The sequence below is a fragment of the Sphaerodactylus townsendi genome, linkage group LG01 (assembly GCF_021028975.2).
Source record: "Sphaerodactylus townsendi isolate TG3544 linkage group LG01, MPM_Stown_v2.3, whole genome shotgun sequence".
In the NCBI taxonomy this organism is placed as follows: Eukaryota; Metazoa; Chordata; class Lepidosauria; order Squamata; family Sphaerodactylidae; genus Sphaerodactylus; species Sphaerodactylus townsendi.
The window spans coordinates 61,329,952-61,354,648 of NC_059425.1; the positions used below are offsets into that span (position 1 = coordinate 61,329,952).

Consider the following 24,697-nt stretch of genomic DNA (forward strand, 5'->3'; position numbering starts at 1 on the left):
TTAAGAGGCATTGTGGGCAGAGGAATGGTAATGTGAATGGGAGCAGCAGTTCATGTGTTGATTCATACTAACCAATCAGTTATGTTGGCTGTAGTTTCTCTTGGCATTTATTTAAAGTAAGAGTGAGTTTCCTTTTGGTTCTGTTTTATAGTGTCTATAGCATGAAAGTGGTGTCATGGGTTTACTAATAAGCAGTGGAACTTTGCAGGTCTGATTTCTGGTCCTGTCAAAGGGGACAGGAGCTCTTTGTTACACCCTTTCCCCAATGCCCACCTGTCTGGTTCCTTTTACACAAGGGTGAATGTGGAATGGTGCCTTGCTGTGGAAGGAGCAGCTAGCAGGGTGAAGGATGCGTGGGGGGGGGGGGGTAACTCTTGCACATACCCTCTTGCTGCTGGCTGCTGTCCTCTGCCCCTGTCATGTTGGTTAAAAAGTGCTAGCTGTTGTACCGGACCCCCTCACAATCTGACAAAACCTCATTTTTCCTTCACAGCTGAGTTGCAGTGCTCAATCTACCACTATGCAGCCATGGACTTTTTAAAAAGTGTCTACAGAAGGGGGTAGGGAGCAGAACAAAGCACAGAAGTGGGGGCACTTTTTTTGCTCCAATGTGAAGGGGGAGACTGGACAGCCCTTTGCTCAGAATAAGAACAACATTGTTTAGAAGCAGCTGTCCCAATGGGGCAAAATTCATATGTAGAAGCAGCCCTGGTTGCTACTACTTTTGTATATGTAACGATCATTTAAAACACATATGTCCACCTCTATTAGAAAGCGAGGTAGCTGGGACAGTGGGGCCAGCAGCAACAGATGGCACCCCAGCTGCTTTCCCGTTCTCTGGCTTAAGGGAAAGGAGAGCTTCAGGGTGGCACTACTAAGCTCTCAATAAGGCTTTGTAGATAGAAGCCTTGTCCTCGGATCCTGCCTCAAAATCCTTGCCCATCTGGCAGCTTTGTTCAACTGAGCAGGGCCTTCTGCTGGTGACACCTTGCAAATGGGCAAAATCAACAACTGGCCACATGTGTGCCTTCTCCATTGTGGCCCCAACCTTATGCACTGGCCAACCCGAAGAGGCCAGGAGGGCTCCCACTTTCCTGGCTTTCTGCAAACTATGCAAAACTGAAATATTCAAGAGAGCTTTTCTACACAGGCAATAGGGTAGCATTGTACAAAATGATTCACCAAGTTACTTGGACAAATTATTAGGGACTGTAGTCTATACTACCATGTATAGTTTGTTATAATTTGGATCATGCTATGTAATTCTGCATCATTTAATGTGTCACTTTAACACCAATGCTTTTCTCCAGCTCTGTTTTTTAGACTTGTGGCTGGTTCTGTGAACCAAATCCTATTTCATTGTTTATTGAATGTCTCATCCTGTTGATCGTATTGATTCATTCTGTGTAATCTGCCTTGAGTCCCAATGAGCAAGGTGGACTATAAATAATGTAAATAGAGAAATGTTTTGTACTTAAATGCTCCAGTTGCCATGGCAGAATTTGTATTCATGTATATCTAGTAGCATTTATTTGCTTCCCCCTCCCCCTCCCCCCCCCATATGACCTCTTCTTTTTTCCTTTTGGGGCCTTTTTCCCTGGGGAAGAAAAATCCCATGCATCCACTGAAATAGTGGCAGGACCCAGTATGGTCGCTATAGAACAAGGAAAGAATGTTCCTGCTCCTTAAGTGTGTGAAGATTCCCTTGCTTCTTCAGCTGCCTTTGTAGAATGAATGAGGATATCTTCAAAATTAAATTTATGACCTGCACTATCTCAGTGTTGTGAGTCAGATTGTACACTTGAGAACCATGCATGACCTTGAACATCAGTCTTAGCAAAGTTAAGTTGTGAGAACTGGCGAGGATACTGAAGGCTTCTCTTAAATGTTCTTCGGCAGTACGACTCAAAGAGCACCTGCTGCTTCCCCATCTGCTCACAGTATTAGCACTAGCACTCCAGACCGAACCCGCTTTCCCAGGGGGAGTTCAAGTCGCAGCACTTTCCATGGAGAGCAGCTACGGGAGCGGCGCAATGCCACTTACAATGGGCCACCTGCATCGCCATCACATGAGACAGGCACATTTGCTCAGACTAGAAGAGGGACATCAACTGGCATTATCAGCAAGATAACATCCAAATTTGTTCGCAGGTTAGTAATTGTGCATTTCTGAACGTATCTGTCTTTCGAGATACCCTGAAGGATTACTTAGGTGCATTTGGTTCCTGAGTCTTTCACAAGGTTGGTAACAGTACATCTTCAGGCAAAGAATAAAGTTTAACATGAATTGAAATCTTTCTTGCTTTGTTTTCTTCCATGATTATGTTTTCCAATTCAGTGCTATTTGTACAGGTTATTTTGAAAAACTATTGTCTTGTTTTCTGTTGGCTTAAGCTAACCTTATTTTAGGATCAGGCCCAAAGACTGGTTTTCCAAACAAATGATGATACGTTGTTAAACCTAAGCAAGGCTCACCGTAGGAGACTGCTTGGAGGTCCCCATGCAAGCCCTTGGCCTCTCTACCCTCTGCACTTTCACCTATAATGTTTTTCTAAAGGGAGTTTTGAGTTTTTCCATGCTTAGTTCAAGAACCATTTGACATCAGATAAAATTTCACTCAAGTCTCCCCACAAATATACTTTGAAAGCAAATTACCATGTTTGTTTTGTATCACTTATAGTTGCATCTGAACTTTCAAGTCTTGATTGTGTTCTTTTTAACATTGTCTGTTTTTCTGTACAGTAACTTAGAATACATTTCATTGACCTACAGTGTTCAAACATGTTGTGTAATCTCTGAGGTACCTTTTGAAATAGTATAATAAAGTAATTCCCCTATATGTAATTGGATATATTTAAAGATCAATATCTCCTAAAGATTAATTTTTTGGGTTTTTAAAAGTTATTCTGGTAAGTATGTAGAGTATTTTATATAACATTCTATATAGGGTGGGATTACACGACTTTGAGCCCCAAACCAAATGCAGCTCACCAGTTGTACACAGTGTTCATTAGGTGCATGATAAATCACTTACCTCAAAATTGCAATAACGTTTAGGTTGTTCAGCACCAAGTAGCCATACATATATGTGTATGTATGTGTATATACATATACATATATGTGTGCGTATAAACTATATATCAAATCTAATAATTTTTTATCCTGACGTCCTTCTGAGCAGTATGCTTGATTCACCCTTCCTTATTTTATCCTTGCAACAGTCCTACAGGGTAGGCGTTACTGAGAGAGAATGACAAAGTAAGCTTCAGTGACTTGAACCCAAGTCCTCCAGGTCCCAGTTCAACACTCTGCTACACTACATTGCTTGTGCAGCTGCTGGGCTGTGTTTGGCTTGGTGGGTCACATTCTATGTCAGTCTAATATAATATTCTTGTAGAGTTGGTTATAATGTTTAATGGGCCAGATAATTAGTAAGCATGTCTTATGTAAACTGAGATGCATCATTTAGCATAACAGGCTCAGATATCAGAAGTTTTGATATGGAACATTGGTTTTACTGTATTCAAATTTATATTGTGTGCAGTATAATGACAGCATCTTTGAAGTATTAACATATTTCTGAAAAAATTGGGAACACTGACATATCCTAAATTTAACAAGATATTGTTAGGTTTGCCTTTACTGAGCCCCTGGACATGGGCAGTCTGATGTACCTTCTGCAAACACCACTGAGAGGCAGTGCCTTAAATAGAAGTAGGGCAAGAAAGCGATTGTTCTCTTTTCCCGTAACTGCTATTCAGAGGCATACTTCCTCTGAAGATGATGGTTGCCATGTGGCCATTCTGTCAGACAAATAATTGATGGACAAGTTCCCAATGCTTTTCTCTAATCCTCATGTCTGTCCACAGAATATGATTTGTCTTGACACTGGTGAAATTGGGAAATTCCTGCACTTTAATGTGCTACTTTCAGGTGTCTTTGAAGAGCCTGAAGAGATGAACAAATTGGTTGATCATGTGATTGCTCAATGGACTGCAAAGCTGTCCATTCAAGGATATGAGATGCCAGTTACAGGAGCCCTTTAAATCCAGCCATCACCAGTGTAAAATGTCTCTCTGGATTAGGTTCTTCTTGACTGCTGTGGTGTTCTTGCCTTTTTAATGTGTGTAGGAGGAAGAATGGAACAAAAGTCATCATATGTGACTATTCTAGCTTGTGAATGTCAGAAGGTGGTTACTTCAGCTAGTTGAAGTTTCAGTGCAAGACGGGAGGGGGATAGAGAAACTGAAACTTACCCAGCAGGACAGAAATAAATTGAGGTTTCCTAGGAAGAAGCAAAATGCAGCTCTGAACAATACTATTGAAAATCTCAGAAAATGATGATTTCATGCTGAATATTTGTACAACAGTAATCTTAATTTTGTTCTAGGTACAGGTTTTCTTGACTCTTTTTGATTACTATTATTACTATTTATTTTTAATCCTTCATTTATTAAAATCTCAACCTTAACTTTGTTTTGAGGGATCCAAGTGAAGGCGAAGCCAGTGGCAGAACTGACACCTCAAGGTGAGGAGCCACTATTAATACTTCGCTGCTGCTGGGTCCCTTTGTGTTCCAAGGTTCATGGTTTTTTGAACTAACATGCAGAAAAGAGGAGTCTATTTTATTGCTAAAATGCTATATATGATTTGAATTTCCATTTTCTCCTTTAAATACTAACAGCCCAGTCCAGGGTGGGTGAAGTGGGCTGTGGGAGTGTTGTGGGCTTGTGCTGACATGTTTGCCCATCCCACCAGAAGAGGCTTTCGGCCCCGGAGGTTGTGTCAGTGTAAAGGAGGACACCGGCATGGCTGGAGGTGGGCTGAGGGCATTGTCAGGAATGGAGCCAACAGTAGTCAGCTTCCACCAGGCTTTCAACCCAGGAACATCCCCAGCGCAGGCCTGTAACTAACGCCACAGAAACATGTGGTGTGAGTAACTCTTTTTTTCAGTTGAGTTTCTGGGTGGCAGTGGAAAGATTTATCCCCACTGTTTGCTGGGCCACCTGGAGCTCCATTGGAGGTGAAATGGCACCACCGTGGAGCTCCCCCCTCTCATCTGGATGGGGCTGTAAGGCAGATAACTATTCACAACTGAATCCATAACCGTGATTCAGCAAGTGTTTTGACATTAGTAAACAGCTGCTTCCAAAGCATTTGCACAGTCATAGTTTTGTGCATATAAGTATTAAAATATATTTTATTGTTTAATAAAATGATACATTACCATTTTGAGATATGTGCCAACTGTCCATTAAACAAATCCATAAGCATTTTTGCATACTATGTTCCCCTCCCTCCCATACACAAATGTTAAGAAAAAATGCATGTAATTTATTCTATCTTGATACTTTTATCCAGCACTGTGTGTTCTGGAGATGCTAGAAGCTTTCACCTTTTTGCTAAAAGCAACTGAAACTTCCGTCCCATCCAGCTTCCCTGTGCATTGTTATGACTAAAGTCCTTAACACACTTTTCTTCTTTAGAAATACAAACGTATGTATTGAGTTTCATGTAGAGACTTTCTAATGAAACAACAAACGTGCTTTCCAAGTAGATTTTAGTTATAGTCACTGCTGTAGTGACTTAGCATATTAAGGAGGTTTGAGAGGGAGTGGTTTGTGGGGGAAATACCAAATGGCACTCTTGTATAATTCTTGCTTTCATCTTTGCATGGATTAGCCTTTTAACACTGTCCATCTCTAGGTTACAGTCTTTCAATTGTGGAAATGCATTCAACCTGTTAGGAAATGAACACTTAAGCCAACCCTGCCTTTCAGGTGTTTATCCCGGGATGTAGTTAGCTCCTGAAGGTCCACCCAACTGTTTGTGTGCTTACATTGAGCTTTCTTCTGCATTTTTATTGGTTGTGGCTCTTCATCAAACACTCCTTCCTGAATTTCCTGCATTTGACAGACAGCTAGAGGGCCTGCTTTCAGAAGGGCAGAAGCCAGCACATGATGGTTCAATAAATCAATATCTGATAACGTGTGTGAACATGTAATAAGCAGCAAAAATTTTTATTATGAAACATTGTGTTCCTTACTTTACACCCCAGAAGACACTCTGAGGCCTGTGCTCCTTACTCCAGAAGTTATAGATTTGCATATTGCACTTGATAGTGTTGATGCCCAACGTGCACTACTTAATATTGGCATGGGTAGACAGTTGTGAGCAAGGACAGAATGATGACTTGGAGCTGACAAAGCTCAATGTGTAATGCAAAACTTATATTTCAAACAGGACCACAGAAGGTATAATTTTGCATAATCCCTCCCAAGTCTTCTACTGTGTAGCACAACAGAGCAAGCCAGAAAAACAGTAGTGGCAAATAGCCCCACACAGATCATGATGGTACAGTTCTGCAACTGCCAATTTTTCCAATATGTTTTTTATTGTGTGTTGGGGCACAGCACTCCCTGTGGATTGTGCACACTGAATATATTGTTTTACAGTATTTCAGCATTGTTTATAAAATTGCAGAGCAGGCCTAAGCAACACAGTTGCTGAAGATACCCTAATATACTTAGCTGCATGCAGAGACAGAATTGCCTGTAGTTGAGCAATTGAAACAAGAAACACCCAAAATTGTTCCCGTCATTTCATAGAACTTCAGATTGAAATGGGCAGAGTAGACTCCCATTATGAAGAAGTATAAACTAAATCATGGATTGCAGGATGGTTTCCTTTCTTCTCTGCTTTTTACTGCATGTCTTCTGGTCTATGTTATCCTAAGATGTTTTGGAGAGGTGTAGTGTATTCCGTGTGGTGTAGTCCAGGGAAATCTATTTGTTGACAGCTGAGGTGCCTCCTATTGCAGCTGTGCATGACCAAAGTTATGCTTGAACTGGAAGGATTTTTAAAGCACCTAGCACTTAAGTGCTATTAAGTGTATTTCTTACTTGTGCACTTAAACTGTTTCCATCTTTCAGGAGCACTTCTGGGGACCCAAAAGAGCGAGAGAGAGAGGATGGCAAAGATTCTAAGCCACGGTCTTTGAGGTTCACCTGGAGTATGAAGACCACAAGTTCCATGGACCCCAATGATATGATGAGAGAGATTAGAAAAGTGTTAGATGCAAACAGCTGTGACTATGAACAAAAGGAGAGATTCCTCCTCTTCTGTGTTCACGGTGATGCACGACAGGATAGCCTTGTCCAGTGGGAGATGGAAGTTTGTAAATTGCCACGCCTGTCGCTCAACGGAGTCCGCTTCAAGCGAATATCTGGAACTTCTATCGCCTTTAAGAACATTGCATCCAAAATAGCAAATGAGCTTAAGCTGTAAAGAGCAGTGTCATTTCTGGGATCAGGGAAGATTCATATGTGATCTAAGCTTACATTTTGAATGTACTGGTTATGCCTAACATTGATTGGCCTGTGAAACGCCCCATGTAGAGATTGTCCCTATTGCAATAAGGTTATACATAGTTATTCTGAATTGTACAATTTAATTCAGTATGACCTATATTAAAAAAAACTGTAGCTAAAGAAGTTATGTTCACATGTACAGGTAAGTATATAGAGCATTCTGTTTGTTTTATGTTCATAGAGTTGTATAATAAAAAGGAGGCTTAAAAATCCAGATCTTGTATAGTTGCCTAGAGATCTGCACAGAAGAGTGTTTCACTTTGAGTCAGAAAGGTTTCCCGTCATTATTTACATTTTTGTGGTTTTTATAATTCTTACCTCCTATCATGCATTTTTTAAAATTGTGTCCGTAATAAAAATGCACAAAAATTGTTTTCACAACTGTAGCATGAACAATTTTAGTTTTTTAAAAAATCACATATAAAAACAGAATTACCAAGTGATAAAAAGATCAGCTTTTTATCATGCGCGGAATTTATTCCCGCTTACCTTTCACTTTTACCCTTCCTATACAACAGTGTTTAGTTTGGAACATGAAAACAAATGCAGAAATGTTTACAGTGTTGGTGCTTACAGTTGTGGAAGAGGAGGTTGTAGGCATGTTTAGTCACTGGCTCCTTAAAATATGATGGGAAATAGAAACCACATCTTGACTATATTTTGTTTCCAAATCCATAAATCTTGCTGCCTAGTCAATGTAGCATAAGAATAGCAGTACTGTTTAAATTCAGCACAGTATAAAATATTGTTTGCGTTCTGTTAAAACAATACAAATCCCACTTTGTGAAAACGTATCTTCATATTGAGACTGTTTCATAGCACAAAGTAATCTGAAATATTGACTAATAGTCAGAGCTAATAAATGCCACCTCAGGAATTAACAGGTTTTTGAAATACTCTCCCCCTTTCCCCTTCAAGAGTCGAGACTTTACAGCTAAGCATACTTTGTTTATAACAATAGATAATTACTTCTGTGATTGTATAAATTTTGTTCCCATATATCTTGCGTTTTAATATTTTGCCCCATTTCTTGTATTTATTCCCCATCATTACACCTATAATGTACAGCTGTGCATAGGTATGTTGCCTATGAAAGAAGGGATAAAATCCTTCATTAATTAGTGATATAAACTATGTAAAACCACTAGTGCTTGGTACATTTCAATATTTGTTATTTTGTACTGAATTAATCATAGAGATTGGTTGTGCAATGTTACTTAATGTCGTAATTACTGTAATTTCAGCATATGGCCCCCATCTGCACACTCCTGTGAAGATTAGAAAAGTCATTCAAAATTGTCACTTTATACGGTTTTTTTAAGCTGTGGTAAACTCTGTAACCTGAAATTAGAAGGCTGTAAGTGTAGCTAAATGTGCCATTTTGAGAATGGCTTTCTGACAGATGGACTTGACATGCTGTACTGTACTGTGATGTAGCTCTCTCTTCTGTAACAGTTCTGTTCTGAAATGAACGTGTATTGTTGCCTTAGAAAAAGGATGGTGTTTTGGCAAGAAAGAACAGTACCCCTTTTTATCTGGTGTTCCTTTAAAAGAACAACTTTTTTTTGACGCAAGTCATCCTAATTCACATTCACTGGTGCACTCTATTAAAAACTTACTTGAACTGTTCTTATCCTGTTGTCCTTGACTTTTACTCTGTACCTAACAGTGCAGTTGGATGGTTGAGGCAAGAGCGACGAGAGTAGGAAAGGGAAGGGGGGAATGAATGTTCAAAATTAACCCAAGTGTCATTTGTGACAGGGAGGCAGGTTTTGTTTTTGTCTAGAAGTGATTGTTCTGTTAATGCCGTCCTCAGTGGTTCTTTCCCAGTTATGAATTAGGGGTTTCATTCTTCTAACATTAGCCCAGTCGTTCATTCATTCCATACATCTATGTCTCACCAGTTCACCAAGGAACTCATTTGTGATATGACTGGTGATGATCATATTTTATTTATTAAAATATTTGCACTTTTCCTTGCATTTCAAAGGGGCTTACTCATCACAGTTAAAACTATTTTCTCCTCACAAACATTGTGTGGGGGGGCAGGGGCGGTATACTGAGCAGGAGGGAGGCTGATTGCCTCAAGACTACTCAATGTGCAACAGCATCCCACTGCAGTCCAGCACATGGATTTCTTGGTTATTCAATTTGCTTATCTTTCAGCCTGTGTGGTACTTCAGACCCTACACAAGGGTCAACTGTAGCAATAATAAATTGAAATAAAGTAAAATGCTTTGGTTCATAAGACATTGTAAAGTCTTGTTATCAATCCAAAAGACTTAAAGCCTGTTAAAGTTGATCCCTATGGAAGAGTTAATGCATCTCAAAAAGTTTTGGCATGCCAAAGCCAGAGATGAAGGGAATGCAGGATAGGTTGTAGGATGTGTACACATTCATTTTATCCCAATGTTTTCTCTGATCAAGACAAATTTTACAGGATTTTGAAATTCCACAGTAACATCTGTGAACCAAGTGTAGTGGGGTGAATTGCTTAAATAACCAGGGGCAAAACATAGTCACTGTCAATACAGTCTTATTTGTTTCTTTGCTGTTTCTGTGTCACCTGTTCAGAGTTGTGCTCAAGGTGACTTACAATGAAGATATGAAAGTATAAAATCACAAGCCGTTATATATGGGAAAACAAATGAAGGATCTACAAGAACTTGCAGAAGCCATACTATTTTCTCTCCCTCGCTATTTTCTCTTTCCCTTCTCTTTCCCCATAACCTTCCCTTTTCCTGCTTCCTTCTCTTTTCAGCCTGCTTTATCTCTCCCTGCCCTGTGTATTCAGCTATTCCTCCTTCTCCCAGCAGCCTTACCTAGGAAAACCATGACCCAGCAGTGCAGTGATGGCCACCTGGTCTTGTTATGCAGTAGAGAACCCAGAAGGCCGTGCAAGGGGCAACTTATGTTGCTTGTATCCCTCTCCCCACACTATTTCCTCCTCCTGGCAAGCTTCAGATTCTCATATTTCCATGCTTCCTTCAACCAATCTACCTTTTCTTTGTCCCCCTTCTTTAGCTATATCTATATTCCACTCATTTATCTTCACAACAACCCTGTGAAGTAAGTTAGGCTGAGAATGTGTTAACTGGTCCAAGGTCATTCACCTTCCATGACAGAGTAGTGATTCAAGCTGGGATCTCCTGGATCTTAGAGAGTTTGACCACTAAACCACATTGACTTTCATGGGGTGGCTGCATTTGAACAGTAGCAAGCAGGAGGGGTCTGGGTGAATTATACAAGCCACTCAGGGACTGCAGTTGGCCATGGCCCCAATTAGCCTCCTTTAAAAGTGAAAGCCTTGGAAAGCCTCTTGCCTTTTACTGACAAATGAGGGTTGCAATTGTCTAACAATGGCAGCTCCGGGCTTTCATCAAGTTTCAGGTGCTGCTTCTATGAGGGAAGGAGTTAACACGCACACACCCCATTTTTTTCTGCCAACCTGGATCTTTTATCACGTTTGTAGAAAGATCTGTTGATAGCTCCAGTCTCTAGATCTAAGTATCCACAGATTTGGCCTTGTTGAGAATTAGATTATTACAAGTGGAAACCCACAAGAACTTGTTGGAGGCATCTCATTGTCCCCTCCCACTATTTCCTCTTTCCTGCTTCTTTTTAAGAGTTGCTCCAGCTTGGGAAATTCATGAAGATTTGAGGATGTAGCCTTGGGATGAGGTTTGGGGACGGAGAAAAGGGGTTTCAAGAGGAGAGTAAATAGTAAAATGCCAGATTCCACACTCCAAAGCAGCCATTTTCCTCCATTGGAACTAGGATTGGCAACCTCCAGGTGGGACTGGAGATCTTCCAGAATTAAAACTGAAGTGTGGGGCGTACATTGCACATATTTTCCTGACCCTTCCCATTCTAGTGAGCCCTTTCACCAGTGACAGTCATCCAGTCATAGTACAATGGAGGCTTCCAGTTGTGGGATCTGTGTCCTTCATCTCTGAACAGTTATACAATAACGGGTTTGTTTTTATTGAAGGGGGGGGGACTTCTATGCAAATTTTTAAAAATCACTGAAAATGTAAAATACTCAGGAATTTAAGTACAATTCCAGACATAAGAACATAAGAACAAGCCAGCTGGATCAGACCAAAGTCCATCTAGTCCAGCTCTCTGCTACTCGCAGTGGCCCACCAGGTGCCTTGGGGAGCTCACATGTAGGATGTGAACGCAATGGCCTTCTGCGGCTGTTGCTCCCGATCACCTGGTCTGTTAAGGCATTTGCAATCTCAGATCAAAGAGGATCAAGATTGGTAGACACTCAGGACTGTAGTATTGTATGCATCAGAGCAACAACATCATCTGTAGTTTCTTGAGGACAGCTGAACTTGCTCTTGCTAGCCAAGGTAGAGATAGCATAAAAAGGTGTGGTGGACTAGTCAGCAGAAGAGTTAAAGTGCCTCACCTCCTGGGAGCTTGGTAGCCAGCTCCTTGTACAGCTATGGAGCCCTAGGGGCTTTGGGCTCCCCTGCTTTCGCAGCACCATGGTCAGAAAATCTATCTTCCAAACACTAGCGAGGACAACGAACGCTCTAGTTCTCCAGCACACAGCGTGGTTCTTTGAGCATGCCCAACTTTGTTGGATCCTGGCCTAAGTTCTAACAAAAGGGAGAAGTCTGGTTTGTATTACTGCTTGCAGTTCTCAGAGGAATGCATAAATCTGGCAATGGGCAAAAGAATTCCAGCTGTTATCATAACAATACCATTTCTTATCTTGCATTTATTAAATTTTTTTCAGACCGGATCGAGGTTCTTGGTGCAATGGGAAACGATGTCATAAATAGATTAGAGCTGAACCTTTGAGCTGCCTGGATCAAACCGTTTCTCCTCAAGGCAGGCAGGCAGGAAGGAGGGCTTTGGACAGGGCCCAGCCAAGTCCCAGCTTTAAAGACGCAGCTGCCGGGAGTGCCTCTCTTTAGCTCCACCTGTGGCCTCTTCGCTCGGCCAGCCACCGCCGCTAGCAGGAGGGAAAGAGCAAAGGTGCGCTCGGCTTTCGCAACATTCTCCTGATTCCTGCTGGAGGCCATTCGAGTGCTATGACCGTCGGGGCCAGGGTGGGGGGCACTCTGAGAGCCAGGGGGCTCCGGCAGGGGCTCGCAGAAGACGAAACCGCCATCCTGGAGGAGGAGGAGGAGGAGACGGCCGAGCAGGAGCAAGGCAAGAGGGCGCCGAAGTGGCAAACCGAGGAAGAGTCCTCCGGCCGCTCCTCCAAGCAAGTCGCGTTTGCCATCCTACCGGCCCATTACAAGCCCCTCGGCGCGGATGGGGAACAGCAAGCGCAGGAGGCCTCAGCCGAGCGCAGAAGCAGAAAGCGCAGGAGAAAGCTCAAGAAATACGGCAAGGTGAGGGCAGGGCGGGCGGGCGTGCGTGCGTGGAGAAGGGCGGGTTGGATCTGGGCTAGTTCGGGATCCAGAAGATCATCGGAGCCGTCTCTGCCACGTTTGGTTGTTGAGTTTGGGGTCAAAGTGCAATCCGATAGCAAAGCATTTAAGAACAAGAGAGATTCGGATTGTATCTTTGAAGGAAGGGGTGTGTTCAGGGGCACTGCTTATGAGTCATGGTCAGTAGACGTGAATTAGTTTAAACAGGTGACTGCCTAGTTCAAATTTATGGGTAAAGTTTAGTAGGCGTCGCTTATGGAGAGCGTAGGGAGGCGGGAGGATGTCAGTTGTTAGTTTGTTTGGCCGGTTGACACAATTGTAAAGGTCAAGCTGGAGTCCAAGACTAGTGTAGATTTAAGAAGCAGAGACCTGGAGGTTTTTCCCCAGGGCCAGCGGGTGGCTGAGTTTTGTCGAATTTGAATCAGGCACTAAATATAGAAGGAGGAGGAGGAGGAGTTTGGATTTATATCCCCCTTTCTCTCCTGCAGGAGACTCAAAGGGGCTTACAATCTCCTTGCCCTTCCCCCCTCACAACAAACACCCTGTGAGGTGGGTGGGGCTGAGGGAGCTCAGAAGAGCTGTGACTAGCCCCAGGTCACCCAGCTGGCGTGTGTGGGAGTGTACAGGCTAATCAGAATTCCCCAGATAAGCCTCCACAGCTCAGGTGGCAGAGCAGGGAATCAAACCCGGTTCCTCCAGATTAGATACATGAGCTCTTAACCTCCTACACCACTGCTGCTACAAACCTAAAATTCATTTGGGATTGAGTGTAACCTCCCCCTTCCCAAACGTTTATACCAGGGGTAGGGAACCTGAGGCTCGAGAGCCGCATGCAGTTCTTCTGCCCTTGCACTGTGGCTCCACGAGCCGAGCCGCCGGCCCCATCCTTGCCTGCCCTGCAGGCAGCAGGACAGGCGCACCAACTGCCCATGGCCGGCTGGGCCGTGCCACTAATGCCTTCCCCCTCTCGCCTCGCCCCGTTAGATGAGGCCCAGGCCATTCTGGAGCGGCAAGGCGAGCTTCAGGCCGGGCACCCGGCTTCATCACTTGCCCGCCTGCAGGTTGGCAGGGCAGGCACATCAATCATCGCGCTTCTCAGAATGAGCCGAGGTAAAAGGTAACTCCCATAATATATATAGTGTTATCTTTATTTTAAATGTCAAAAATTATTTGCGGTTCCAAGTGTTTTCTTTTCCCGTGGAAAACGGGTCCAAATGGCTCTTTGAGTGTTAAAGGTTCCCTACCCCTGGTTTATACCAAAACAGAGCAGCAGACCATTAAGATAATAAGTCACATGCATTGTAATACCTGGGAAGCATTGCTGCCTTAGCGTAAAGGAGCACTAATGTGAATCAGAATCTTTCCTCTGTTCCCAGAAGTTCTGCAAATGGACTGTGTTTGTGCAGCAAGAAGAAGATCCCTTATGGCACCTTAAAGACTAAAAGTATACAATGCATCAGGTTCTAAGGTGCTATGAAGTTCCATTTCTGTTTTCTAAACACTTACAGAAGTTTCCGTTTACCATGCGTGAACCATGCTAATAGTGATACTGTGTACCCAAAGTCACATTCTTTTACCCCCGAAGATTAGAACGGTTGTGTTGGAAAGTGCAGTCAAGTCACAGCTGACTCACAGTGACTCCCTTTGCCTTTTAAGGCAAAATGTGTTCAGAGGTGATTTGCCATTGCCTGCCTCTGCATACCAAATCCAGACTTGCTTGGCGGTCTCCTAAGCTTAGCTTCCAAGATCGAATGAGATTGGGCCAAGCTGTGTTATCCAGCTCTTGTAAAAAGTGCCACCCCTTAATTTTGGACTCACAAATATAGTAATATAGATAAGCATCCCTGTTTTACCCTTACAGGGGGATGCAATAAAAGCTCTTGGGGGGCAAGGGAAAGACATGGATTACCCTGTAAGGGTGGTACAAATATTTAAAAGGTAATTAATGCACATTAATGTATTTATTTGATTAATTTATATCCTACTGTTTCCCTTACATCATTCTGTCCTCCATTATATCCACACTGCACCCCTGTTACATAGGTTAGGCTGATAGTGTTTGACTGGCCCAAGGTCATCCAGTTAGCTTCTCTGGCATGAGTGTGGGTGGGTACTTGAGTTGCCCATCACTCTAATCACTACACCTCATTGGCTCTCATATCAAGTGATGTTTAGAACAGACAGTTGAAATGTATCAAACTCACGGCCCTCCAGATGTTATGGACTACAATTCCCATAATCCCCTGCTAGCATGATGCTGGCAGGGGATGATGGGAACTGTAGTCCATAACATCTGGAGGGCCATGAGTTTGACACCTATGATAAGGTATCCATAACAGACATGCAAGCATCTTGCGAATGCATGGTAAAACATCAGGAATAAAAAAACAGTTCATTTATATACTGGGTGGCTTTGGGAGAAATGTTTTCTCCCAAGCCTCTGTTCCCAATCTGAAAAATAAAAATAACTGTGATTTACTTCGTAATTAAGCGTGAGGATGGTAAATAAAATTAGGAAAGCTAATTAGGAAACCTACATTAGGAAAGAGGTGGCTCTGAATCAGTGGGAGGCAGGCAGAAGCAGAGGCGAGACCAGGCTGAGTCAGACAGCAATGGCTGGAGTCTGTCTAGCCGGGAATGGGGGAGGCGGGAAAATACCAAATGGTACTGAAGCTGCTGGGGAAAAGCAAAGTGACCGGACAGGAATAGGAGGTGGCTAGAGGATCTGACCCACCAGCTGGGGATTGGCAGTGAGTTCTGCTTTACAATGTAGGACTGCATTCCTTTCTTTCTGTGAGACAAGGAATAGTATTTTTAAAATTTTATTAGATTTCTATAGATTAGTTCTATAGATTGTTTATTTTATTACATTTCTATAGATTTCTAAATTGTTGCCATTAGTCTGTCAATCCTTTAATATGGTGGACTGTGTGATACTGCTGAGGTGTCTAGAAGGTAAACTGGATTTGAGGGGAGCATCACTGAGATTTTTCTGGTGTGTCCTGTCAGAGTTAGAATGATAGAATCATAGAGTTGGAAGAGACCTCAAGGGCCATTAAGTCCAATCCCTGCCATGTAGGAATACACAGTCAAAGTTTTCACAGAGGTTGTGGGAGATGCTGAAGCTCCTTTTGGGAGCTAATATATGGAGTACAACAAGGCTCTCTGTGTTTAAAAACATGGCCCCTTACCTTAACCCTGACCTTGATGGGCCAGCCAGCCTGAACTTGTCAGATCTCAGAAGCTAAGCATGGGAAACTACCAAGAAAGTCCTGGATTGTTATGCAGCAGCCTGCTGGCCTAAACGTATCTTGACTTGAAAGCCCTATGCAGTTGCCATAAGTTGGTTATGACTTGATGGCACTTTCTACCACCAGGACCCCTTAATGCAGTGGTTCTCAACCTTCCTAATGCCGTGACCCTTTAATACAGCTCCTCATGTTGTGGTGACCCCCAACCCTAACATTTATCCATTTTACAGATGGAGAGCACTGATGCAGAGAGTCTTAGGCGACCTCTGTGAAAGGGTCGTTCGACCCCCAAAGGGGTCCCGACCCCCAGGTTGAGAACCACTGCCTGAATGAGATAATCCACAGTTTTGGAATGGACGATCATCAATATGCTGATGTCACCCAGCTATATATTATCCCAAATAAGCCATCAACTTCTGTTGTCTCTGTCCTGGTTCAGTGGCTGAGTGTGGGGTGGTATTCAGTGGCACAGCAAGGCAGGGCTATAGGGGTGGTTACCCCATATGCACAATTCTTAGGGGTGTAATTTGCTGTCACTTCCTGCCACTTTGCTGCCACTTCCTGCCACGCCCTGCCTCCTCGCCACTGCTTCCTGCCACCTCCGCTGCTTCCCACCATTTCTGCTGCCTCACTATTGTTTCCTTCCACCACCACCCCAAGCCGCTTCCCACCACAGGACTGCTTACTACAAATGCTCAAGGTTTGTTAGATTGGGGGGGGTGGGGGGTGGGTTCGGCCAGGCCAGGGGCTGGACACAGCACTGCATTTTGTTTGTAATGCAATAACCATATTAGGTGAGGCCTGCTTGGGGAGAAACTGGTATTATCTACTCTGGCAACAACAGTTCTCCAGCATCTCAGGTTGAGATCTTTCTGATCCATTAAATTGGAGATACAGGGAATTGAACCTGGTACCTAATATCTGCAAAGCAGTTGCTCTGCCACTGAGCCATGGCCCCTCCCTGATAAAATGAGAATAACTAAAAATGCTGTCCTGAGCTCTTTGGAAAAAAGGCCTGATTAGAAATAAAGAATCATTGATAGTGACAAATAATAAACTTATCGTGACAAATAGATAGTGACAAATAATAACTTATCCCTGTTTTGGGTTAGGTCTGCATGAGAACTTTTGGACGACACTTGAAATAGAAGGCTGCTTCTGCAGCACAAACATAATTTTCTTTGAAAAAGAAATAATTAGATCTAGTAATGGAGTTGGCTGGATTGTTCTCTCCTGTTTAGAAGAAACGAGTTTTATCAGAGCACGAATGAAAACGGTGTTCACATAGATCAAAAGAGAGCTCTGTCATTTCCATCCAGAAAAGACTCTAAGCTCCTCCATGTGACAGATGCTTTGCATTTCTTTGTGCTGCGTTTCACTTGGCATCCTTATTTTGACAGCATTCCAATTAGCAAGACATATGAAGCTTGATTCCCACTCCTCCAATGGTAACAAAGAGATTAAAAGCAGAATACTCCCCTTCCTTTTGGATCCTAGGCACAACTACTGGTTTGCTGCTGGAGCTATCGCTGAAAATATCCTTTTTACTACAAGTCAGGGGTGTAAACTTTGGGGAGGGGGTAGTGGGGCTCGTGCTCTCAACACTTCTCTCCCCCACCCCCAGCTTCCAGGGCTTCCCCTGTTTCTCAGTGGGGCAATGCTCACCAGGGCTGCTGAGTAACATCTTTTCATACACACATGAAATATTTATTCTAATTGTCTCAGTGAAGGAGTGCATGATATTTTTACCTCTCCTCTTACAGAGTGCTGTTTCTCTGAGTGAGAGTATTACAAGTGAAAAAATGACACTTTTGAAACCACAAGCTTAATTGTGGGTGTTAAATCAGCTGTTGTTCCATTCCTTTTAGGGGAACCCAACCTCCCAAGATAAACTGGTCTACAATTCCATGGCTGTGTTTCTTTCTTTCCTACTCAACAACTCTTTCTTTCCTACCTAACACAATAATTTATCTAACTCAACAACTCTCAGAGGTGGAGTGAGGGGAAACTCCGCCCGGGGTGCTCGCATGCCCTGCGCCCCTGCTGCCCTGGAACACCCCCACCATGTCCCCTCTGCAGCCTGGCCACACCTCTGCCATGGCTCTGCCCAGGGCGTCATGCACCACCCCACCCCATTGGTGCTACGCCTCTGACAACTCTCGACGTTTATAATTAGGCATATTTGTCCCTGTTCTTCCTTTAAGGAGTTCAGAGCACTGTACATGGTACACTACTCAATTTGAGCCTCACAAGAACCCTTCAAGGGAAGAGGTTTCAATGTTGTACCCATGGGCACCATGGCACTCGCCAATACCTTTTCTGATGTCTGCCAATTGTTTTTAGGAAGTGGGTGGGGCCAGGTAAGGCTTTAGTCCAGCAGTGCTTCTCATTGATTAGTGGACATTTGATTGGCTGTGCTGGTTTTTTAAAAAAAACACGCAGCAGCAGCAGCAGCAGCAGCCTTCTCAGCACAAGAATCTATACTGTATTATTTATTTATTTTATTTTATTTATTTATGGGATTTCTATACCGCCCAATCCCCAAAGGGCTCTGAATCTAAGTTATTGAAGTTAAGCTGTTGCCATCATTTAATGGCTGCCTTCTGTGGAAGCCATTTTATTGCTGCTGTTTCATTGCTCTGCCCACCATGCTGTGTCATAATTCCAAATGCATCCAAAAGCGCAGAAAGGTGGGGGGGGGGGCTGCTTTAAGATAGGTGTTGTATGCAGTTTTTTTCAAAAAATTAACTGACTAATGAATGAAATTTTCACAGGAGAGGGGACTGAATTCCCAAAGACTTGACAAGATGAGCGTGTCTCCTTTTTTTCTGATGGATATGCAGTTCGGGGGAAGAAGCTAGTTCATATTTGTCAAGAATATTCCATATTTAATAATTTATTTTCATTTTAAAAATTAAAAAATAAATGATGCTTTGGAAAAAAATAGAAAAAAGAATCACTGTATCACTATCATATCACTATTTTTTTCTAGCACAAGCAGAGTTGTGCTAGATTTATTTATTTATTTGCATCATTTTTATCCTTCCTTTCTCCTCAGTGGGGAGCAACTTGCATTGGTCCCCTCTCATTCATTTTATCTTCACAACAACCCTGAGAGGTAATTTAGACCAGGGGTCGGCAACCTTTACCACACAAAGAGCCATTTGGACCCGTTTTCCATGGCCCCGAAGATCTACCGAGCCGGAGAGGTGGCTCCGCACAGAGCCGCCTCCGGTTCGGCCCCTCCACTCACCTTTCCTTCCGGCGCTGCTCTGGAGGGCTGGAGGGACATGCCCACGCTACCCTCCGACCTCCAGGCCACGCAGAGCCGCAGTATAAGGCTGAAAGAGCCGCATGCAGCTCTGGAGCCGCAGGTTGCAGACCCCTGATTTAGACTGAAAGTACATGATTGGGCCCAGGTCACCCAGCAAACTTTCATAGCAGAGTGGAAATGAAGAGAAACATTCCACTTCCCTCTATAGCCTGTTTTGCTCCCCGCAAATCATGTTGTCAGCGAACCCCTGGAAACAGTGTGGGCATATATATCAAGTGGTGCTCTGCAAGGAAATTTCCTCCCCCAAAGAAAAACTGCTCTTTCCATATGTGGTAGTATACATACATAAAACCTTTATTAGGCATAATACCAATATAACAACCAGCATTATCCAGACAAATGTTCCATACATAAAACCATCACAGGTATTATTCCAAAGTTCCTAAAAGGAACCTAGCTACAGAATTTAAAATCACAGAAGAGTTGTTTAGTAGGAATGCAACCTTCCCAGCAACAGAGTATTCCTTAAACTTAGCAGGAAGAAGAGTCAAAAGCCTGGTCCTAGCTTCTTCATATTTGGGGCAGTTAAGCATTATATGTTCCATGGATTGCACATGTGGTAGTATGTTCCACAACCAGAAAAGGAAGTTATGATTCAAACAACTGTACGGTAAATATCTATGTCCTTTGTGAAGTCTCAAATCTTATATGAATTAGATGTAAGGCTGTTTTCCAACTCCAGTTGATTCATCAGTCTCAGCCAACAAACGTGATTCACATCCTGCCTTGCAAATATTGCTGCACTGCATACAGGGTTAAGCACAAGCGCTGGGAGCTTGGAGTGTTGTTTATTTGTGTTGGAAAGGACTTTAGTCATTGCTGAGATCAGGACGCCAGTGTTTTGGCCAAGGTACAAACATTTATGGCGCCATCTCTGCCATGTTAAATGATGTGATATAATGTTCACAAAGTAAGGAAGGAGATAAAGTATTGACACCCTTTATACCAGCGATTCCCAACCAGGGTTCCGTGGTACCCTGGGGTGCCGTAAGCATGTCCCAGGGGTACCGCAGCAATGCTACCAGCCCCCCTCGCTTTTGTGGTGTCTCCTGCCACCGCCAGCAAGGACATGGAGCTGGCCCATGGGGCAGGGCCTGCCGCAAGGTCAGCAGCCACTTCCCGCCCCGCCCCCAGTGATTCCCTTCACCCTGGGAGGGGAAAGTGGGGGGTGGCAAGCAGGGGCACTGGGAGGGGATGGTGGGGGGGATGGCAGGGGCACCGTGAGATATGAAGAGTGAGGCCAAGGGTACTGTGACTTCAAAAAGGTTGGGAAACACTGCTTTATATGTTCAATGGCAGTGGGTAAGAGACTGCTGGCCTGCAGGTTTAATACCTCTCCATATCAAAGCTGAACCAGGGGACAGGAGATTTCCATATCAAAGTGGAAGCAGCAAATAGGAATGTGATGCAATGTCTTATGCAACAGGTGCCCTGCTGAAAAAGGCAGTCACCAACTTACCCCTCCCTTGAAGTACTCCCCCTGCCCAGGTTTTGTTCTACAGGATTGTGTTGTTTCTTCATCTTTCTAACTCACCCAAAGGTCAGCAAGGGAACTGTACCCAAATCTGCTCTGATGAATGGGCCCATGGCCAACTGAAACAGATAGTTATGTTGTATACTACAGCCCTGAGGCAACCCAGAGGAAAGGAAAGGGCTTGGAGTTTCATTCCAAGTGCAGTGCCAACTATTGGCAGTACCACTGTTACAACCATTAACTGCTTGCATTTCACAGAATGAATCAAGCTGGTCCAGATTGTGGGATTTTCATTATTTATGGGTTTGTTTATGTGGTGCCATTCAACTAAATGATGTTTGTGACTGTGTTCATTTTTTTTGCATTATCACCTTCTTGAGTTTTCATTCTTTGTCTTTCTTTCTATTTCCATTGGTTTTAATGAGAAATGACTGGGCAACATTTGCTTTACCATCTTGGCAAATTTTAAGCCAGTTATTACAAGTATCATGATTTTGGAGACTGTGAAAATGTCACAGGCAGAGTAGGCATACGGAAGCCTTGCTGCTCCTTTGTTGGGCTTTTCAAGAGAGATGTGTGCAAGGGTCTAGAGCTCACAAGTAAGGAAAACTGACCCCTGGCCTCATCTTTCCACACTGTGGTCAGCTGGATTCTGGTGCTGGAGTTCAGCTCAAAAAGAAGGAAAACTTCATGTAATATTTGTAGTAATTCTTTGTTTTATATTGTGAATATTTCATTAGTCATCAAAATGGGCTTCTTGAAGATATTACTGGGAAGTGATTAATTGATATTTTGAGCTGGTTTTATAATGCTTTAACTGTGTTTATTGTAATCCATTTAAATTTGTAAGCCACTGTGGACTTTGACATACAGTGCTAGATAAAAAGTGCTAGTGTGAGGAAACAGGAAAACAACTCAGACTAAGTAAAAACATTAATATAATATGGACATGATATGTAGTAACTATATTGTATTTTTATTTTGCCATTATAGTCCCACACTACAGTTTCAGTCTCACAATAACTCTTTGAGGTAGTCTAGGCTGTGACTAGGCCAAGCATGATCATGTTACAGTACAAGAATTAATCATCTTAGTATCTTCATTCAGTGCTTTAACTGGCACACCATGTGGGCTCTTCAGTACTGTGTGATTGAAAGGTAATGCAAGAATTAAACCCCAGTTAAACCGTTCTTATTACTGCAGAAATCGCTTGATAGATAGAAAAGTTTTCCTGCTCTTTAATGGCTCTGTCTTTCTGTTAATCCAGAATGTGGGCAAAGTGCTGCAGAAAGGATGCCGTTATGTGGTGCTTGGCCTGCAAAGCCTTGCCAATGCCTACTCATCGCCCTTTGGAGTAGCTGCTTCGGTAGCAACACTGTTTCGGTAGACCAGTGGCCCTCTTCTTTCAAGATGGAAGAAAAAAGAATTCATCGCCAAGGTGCATGCCATCTTCCCCTTTAATGTCTTCAGAATTGACAGCATTTCAGCAATAAGAAAAGGATCAGACCAGAACATTTGGAGAGCATGGCTTGAACCAGTTCCTTACATTTGTCAGAAATTAAGTTAATATTAGATCAGATAATGAGTCAGACCAAAGGAACAGCATTTTGATTAATGAGTCAGATCTTGTCCTTTAAAAAGACAGTCAGATTGTCCTTTTTCAAAGCCTTCGATTATGGAGAAAGAGGGGGAAAGTAAGTCAAAGTGAGAGAAAGAAAATGGTTAAAAGAAGGAAGGAAGAAAATAGAGGGAAAGAGAAAAAGTTTCCTCCTTTTTGTTCCATGATGATCTGGCATTTAACAGGGGCAGTGTTTCCTATCACTGCTTCTCCCTGTCAGGGAAAGATGCACCTGTGGTGTTTTTACATATTATTAGCACAGTGGAAACACATCCAGAATTTGGCAGCCTCAGAACAAGTTGGAGACAAGAAGTTTTGCTTTATTAGACAGAAAAAGAGGCAAAGCAAGGCCTAACTTCTACTGGGTTTCAGACAATCTGTTTCCAATTACCTCGCAGCATGGTTCTCAGTATGAGGTAGGCCTCCCTAGCAGGATTACCAAGATCATACTGGAGAGACCTGTATCTTTAAGGGGGAGCTATAGAAAGAAAGCTTTGTCAGGTGCATCTTCTCCTCAGCACAGCCATCAACATGATGGTAAAAGCCATACTGGTGAAATTCTCTACTATTCCCAGTGGTAAAATAATAAGCCTTCGAGGAAGAGCTCTCAGAATATGGGCTTGAAAAGATGCAAAAAGGCAATTTCTGAGGAAGCTGAATATTGAACTCATGAAACTACCTCATACTGAATCATACCATTGGTCTATCAAGGTCAAAATTGTCTACTCTGATAGACAGCAGCTCTTCAGGGTGTCAGGTAGAAGAGGTCTTTCACATCACCTGCTACTTGATACTTGGAAGTAGAGATGCCAGCGATTGAACCTGGGACCTTCTGTATTGCCAGGCAAATGCTCTACAGCTGAACTGTGGTTCCTTTCCATTACCCCTTCCATTATGCCTCAACCAGATAATATACCAGTACAATGCAGGAAAGCAGTACAAGGTAGAAAGCAAGGTATTCATTGGATTGGGTAGGATTCTGGGCTTATTGATGATGGGCAGGATACACATGGAATAATACATTGGCATTTAGCATAGTCCAGTTGTGTCCAAAATCAACCCACCGAATGCTGACCATAGTAATCCTTTCAGAATGGATGGGGATTGTAACAGCAAGTTTGGTGCCAAAGCTATGCAGATACATTAGAATGTGTGCATAAAGTATGTACATTTGCATAGTGTCTTTTGGTATAGAGTCTGATGGAGGGAGTGGTTCTTGAAAGCTTTACTCTCAAAATCTTGTTGATCTCTAATTTACTACTGAACCTGAACCCAGTGGCATGTGCAGATCTTTCCAGGTGATCAGGAACATTATCACAAGCAGAGACTAAGGGAAGCACAGTAGAAAGAGCCTGTAGAGCAAATATGTTAAGACGTTTCAAGCCACATGAGCCATCTGTTTAGATGCTTCAGCAAATTAAATGACATAAACCTGTAAAAGCAAAGCACATACCATGTTTATGTTCACTAAGGAAACTTTTGTGGATGTGGGAGGTTGAATTGTGGTACTGCAATTTCAGCAGCGCTATCTGTGTATGTGGGACTGGGATGTATGATCCCAGCATGTAATTGAACTCGTCTGCATGCCATAACATGGGCACCAAAAATAAGAGATCAGAATCATGTATCACTGTGCAATACATTAAGCACTAAGCTAGATTTCTGGGGCTGTTTTACTGCCATTGAAAGGTTTTGACCTATTGTAAACAAGCCTGTTGAGGCAACCCTATAGACATCACATATCATGAGGCAGAATTTCCCACCAGAGACTAAGCCACCTTTGGCAAAGTGTAATGGCCTTAGGCTAATGTTATAATAAATGTACCATCCTTTGGAAGATAATTCTGTGACTTTTTGCTCAGCACCACAAACTACTGGAAAAATATACAGTGTATCTTTATTAGATAACAACCCCTTACCCCTTATAATGGCACTTGAGGTTTATGTAAGTCCAACAAATAAAAAACTTTATTAGATAATTGTATTGAGATTTTTTTAAAAGATTATAAACTTATTAATCAATTTTCAGTTCTTTTCACAGACTTTAGTGTCATAAAGCTTTTGTTTCTCAGTTTCTTATATGAGAGAGAATTTTTTTGTTTCTTTGTTGGTAATATAATTTCATGAATCAAGTAGTTGTTTTTCCTTAGTGCCTCTCACCACTACTGGGTTCTTGAAGGCTGGTACCCTTGCCTAAGCCTATTGTCTGTTGGAAACTCAATTTACAATCTCACCTCTGAGATAATCTTTTCAGGC

The 24,697-nt window shown here is 42.8% G+C and overlaps 2 protein-coding genes across 7 annotated transcripts in view; both read left to right on the forward strand.

The window, feature by feature from the left end:
• MARK1 (microtubule affinity regulating kinase 1) overlaps positions 1-8,999 on the forward strand; it is an 80,811-nt gene extending 71,812 nt beyond the window's left edge. For 4 of the 6 annotated variants that reach the window (XM_048498557.1, XM_048498309.1, XM_048498385.1 and 1 more), the window contains 3 exons: positions 1,900-2,151; positions 4,484-4,528; positions 6,933-8,999. In XM_048498557.1, coding sequence (XP_048354514.1) covers positions 1,900-2,151; positions 4,484-4,528; positions 6,933-7,287 — 652 coding nt within the window. In that variant the 3' untranslated portion in view covers positions 7,288-8,999. The remainder of the gene's footprint in view (positions 1-1,899; positions 2,152-4,483; positions 4,529-6,932) is intronic. The other 2 variants (XM_048498470.1, XM_048498644.1) reach the window with 1 other exon arrangement.
• Positions 9,000-12,084: 3,085 nt separating this feature from the next.
• Positions 12,085-24,420, forward strand: LG01H1orf115 (linkage group 01 C1orf115 homolog). The gene is made up of 2 exons (XM_048498853.1): positions 12,085-12,724; positions 22,091-24,420. The coding sequence occupies exons 1-2, from the start codon at positions 12,419-12,421 to the stop codon at positions 22,208-22,210; spliced, it is 426 nt and encodes a 141-aa protein (XP_048354810.1). The 5' UTR covers positions 12,085-12,418; the 3' UTR covers positions 22,211-24,420.
• Positions 24,421-24,697: the final 277 nt, after the last annotated feature.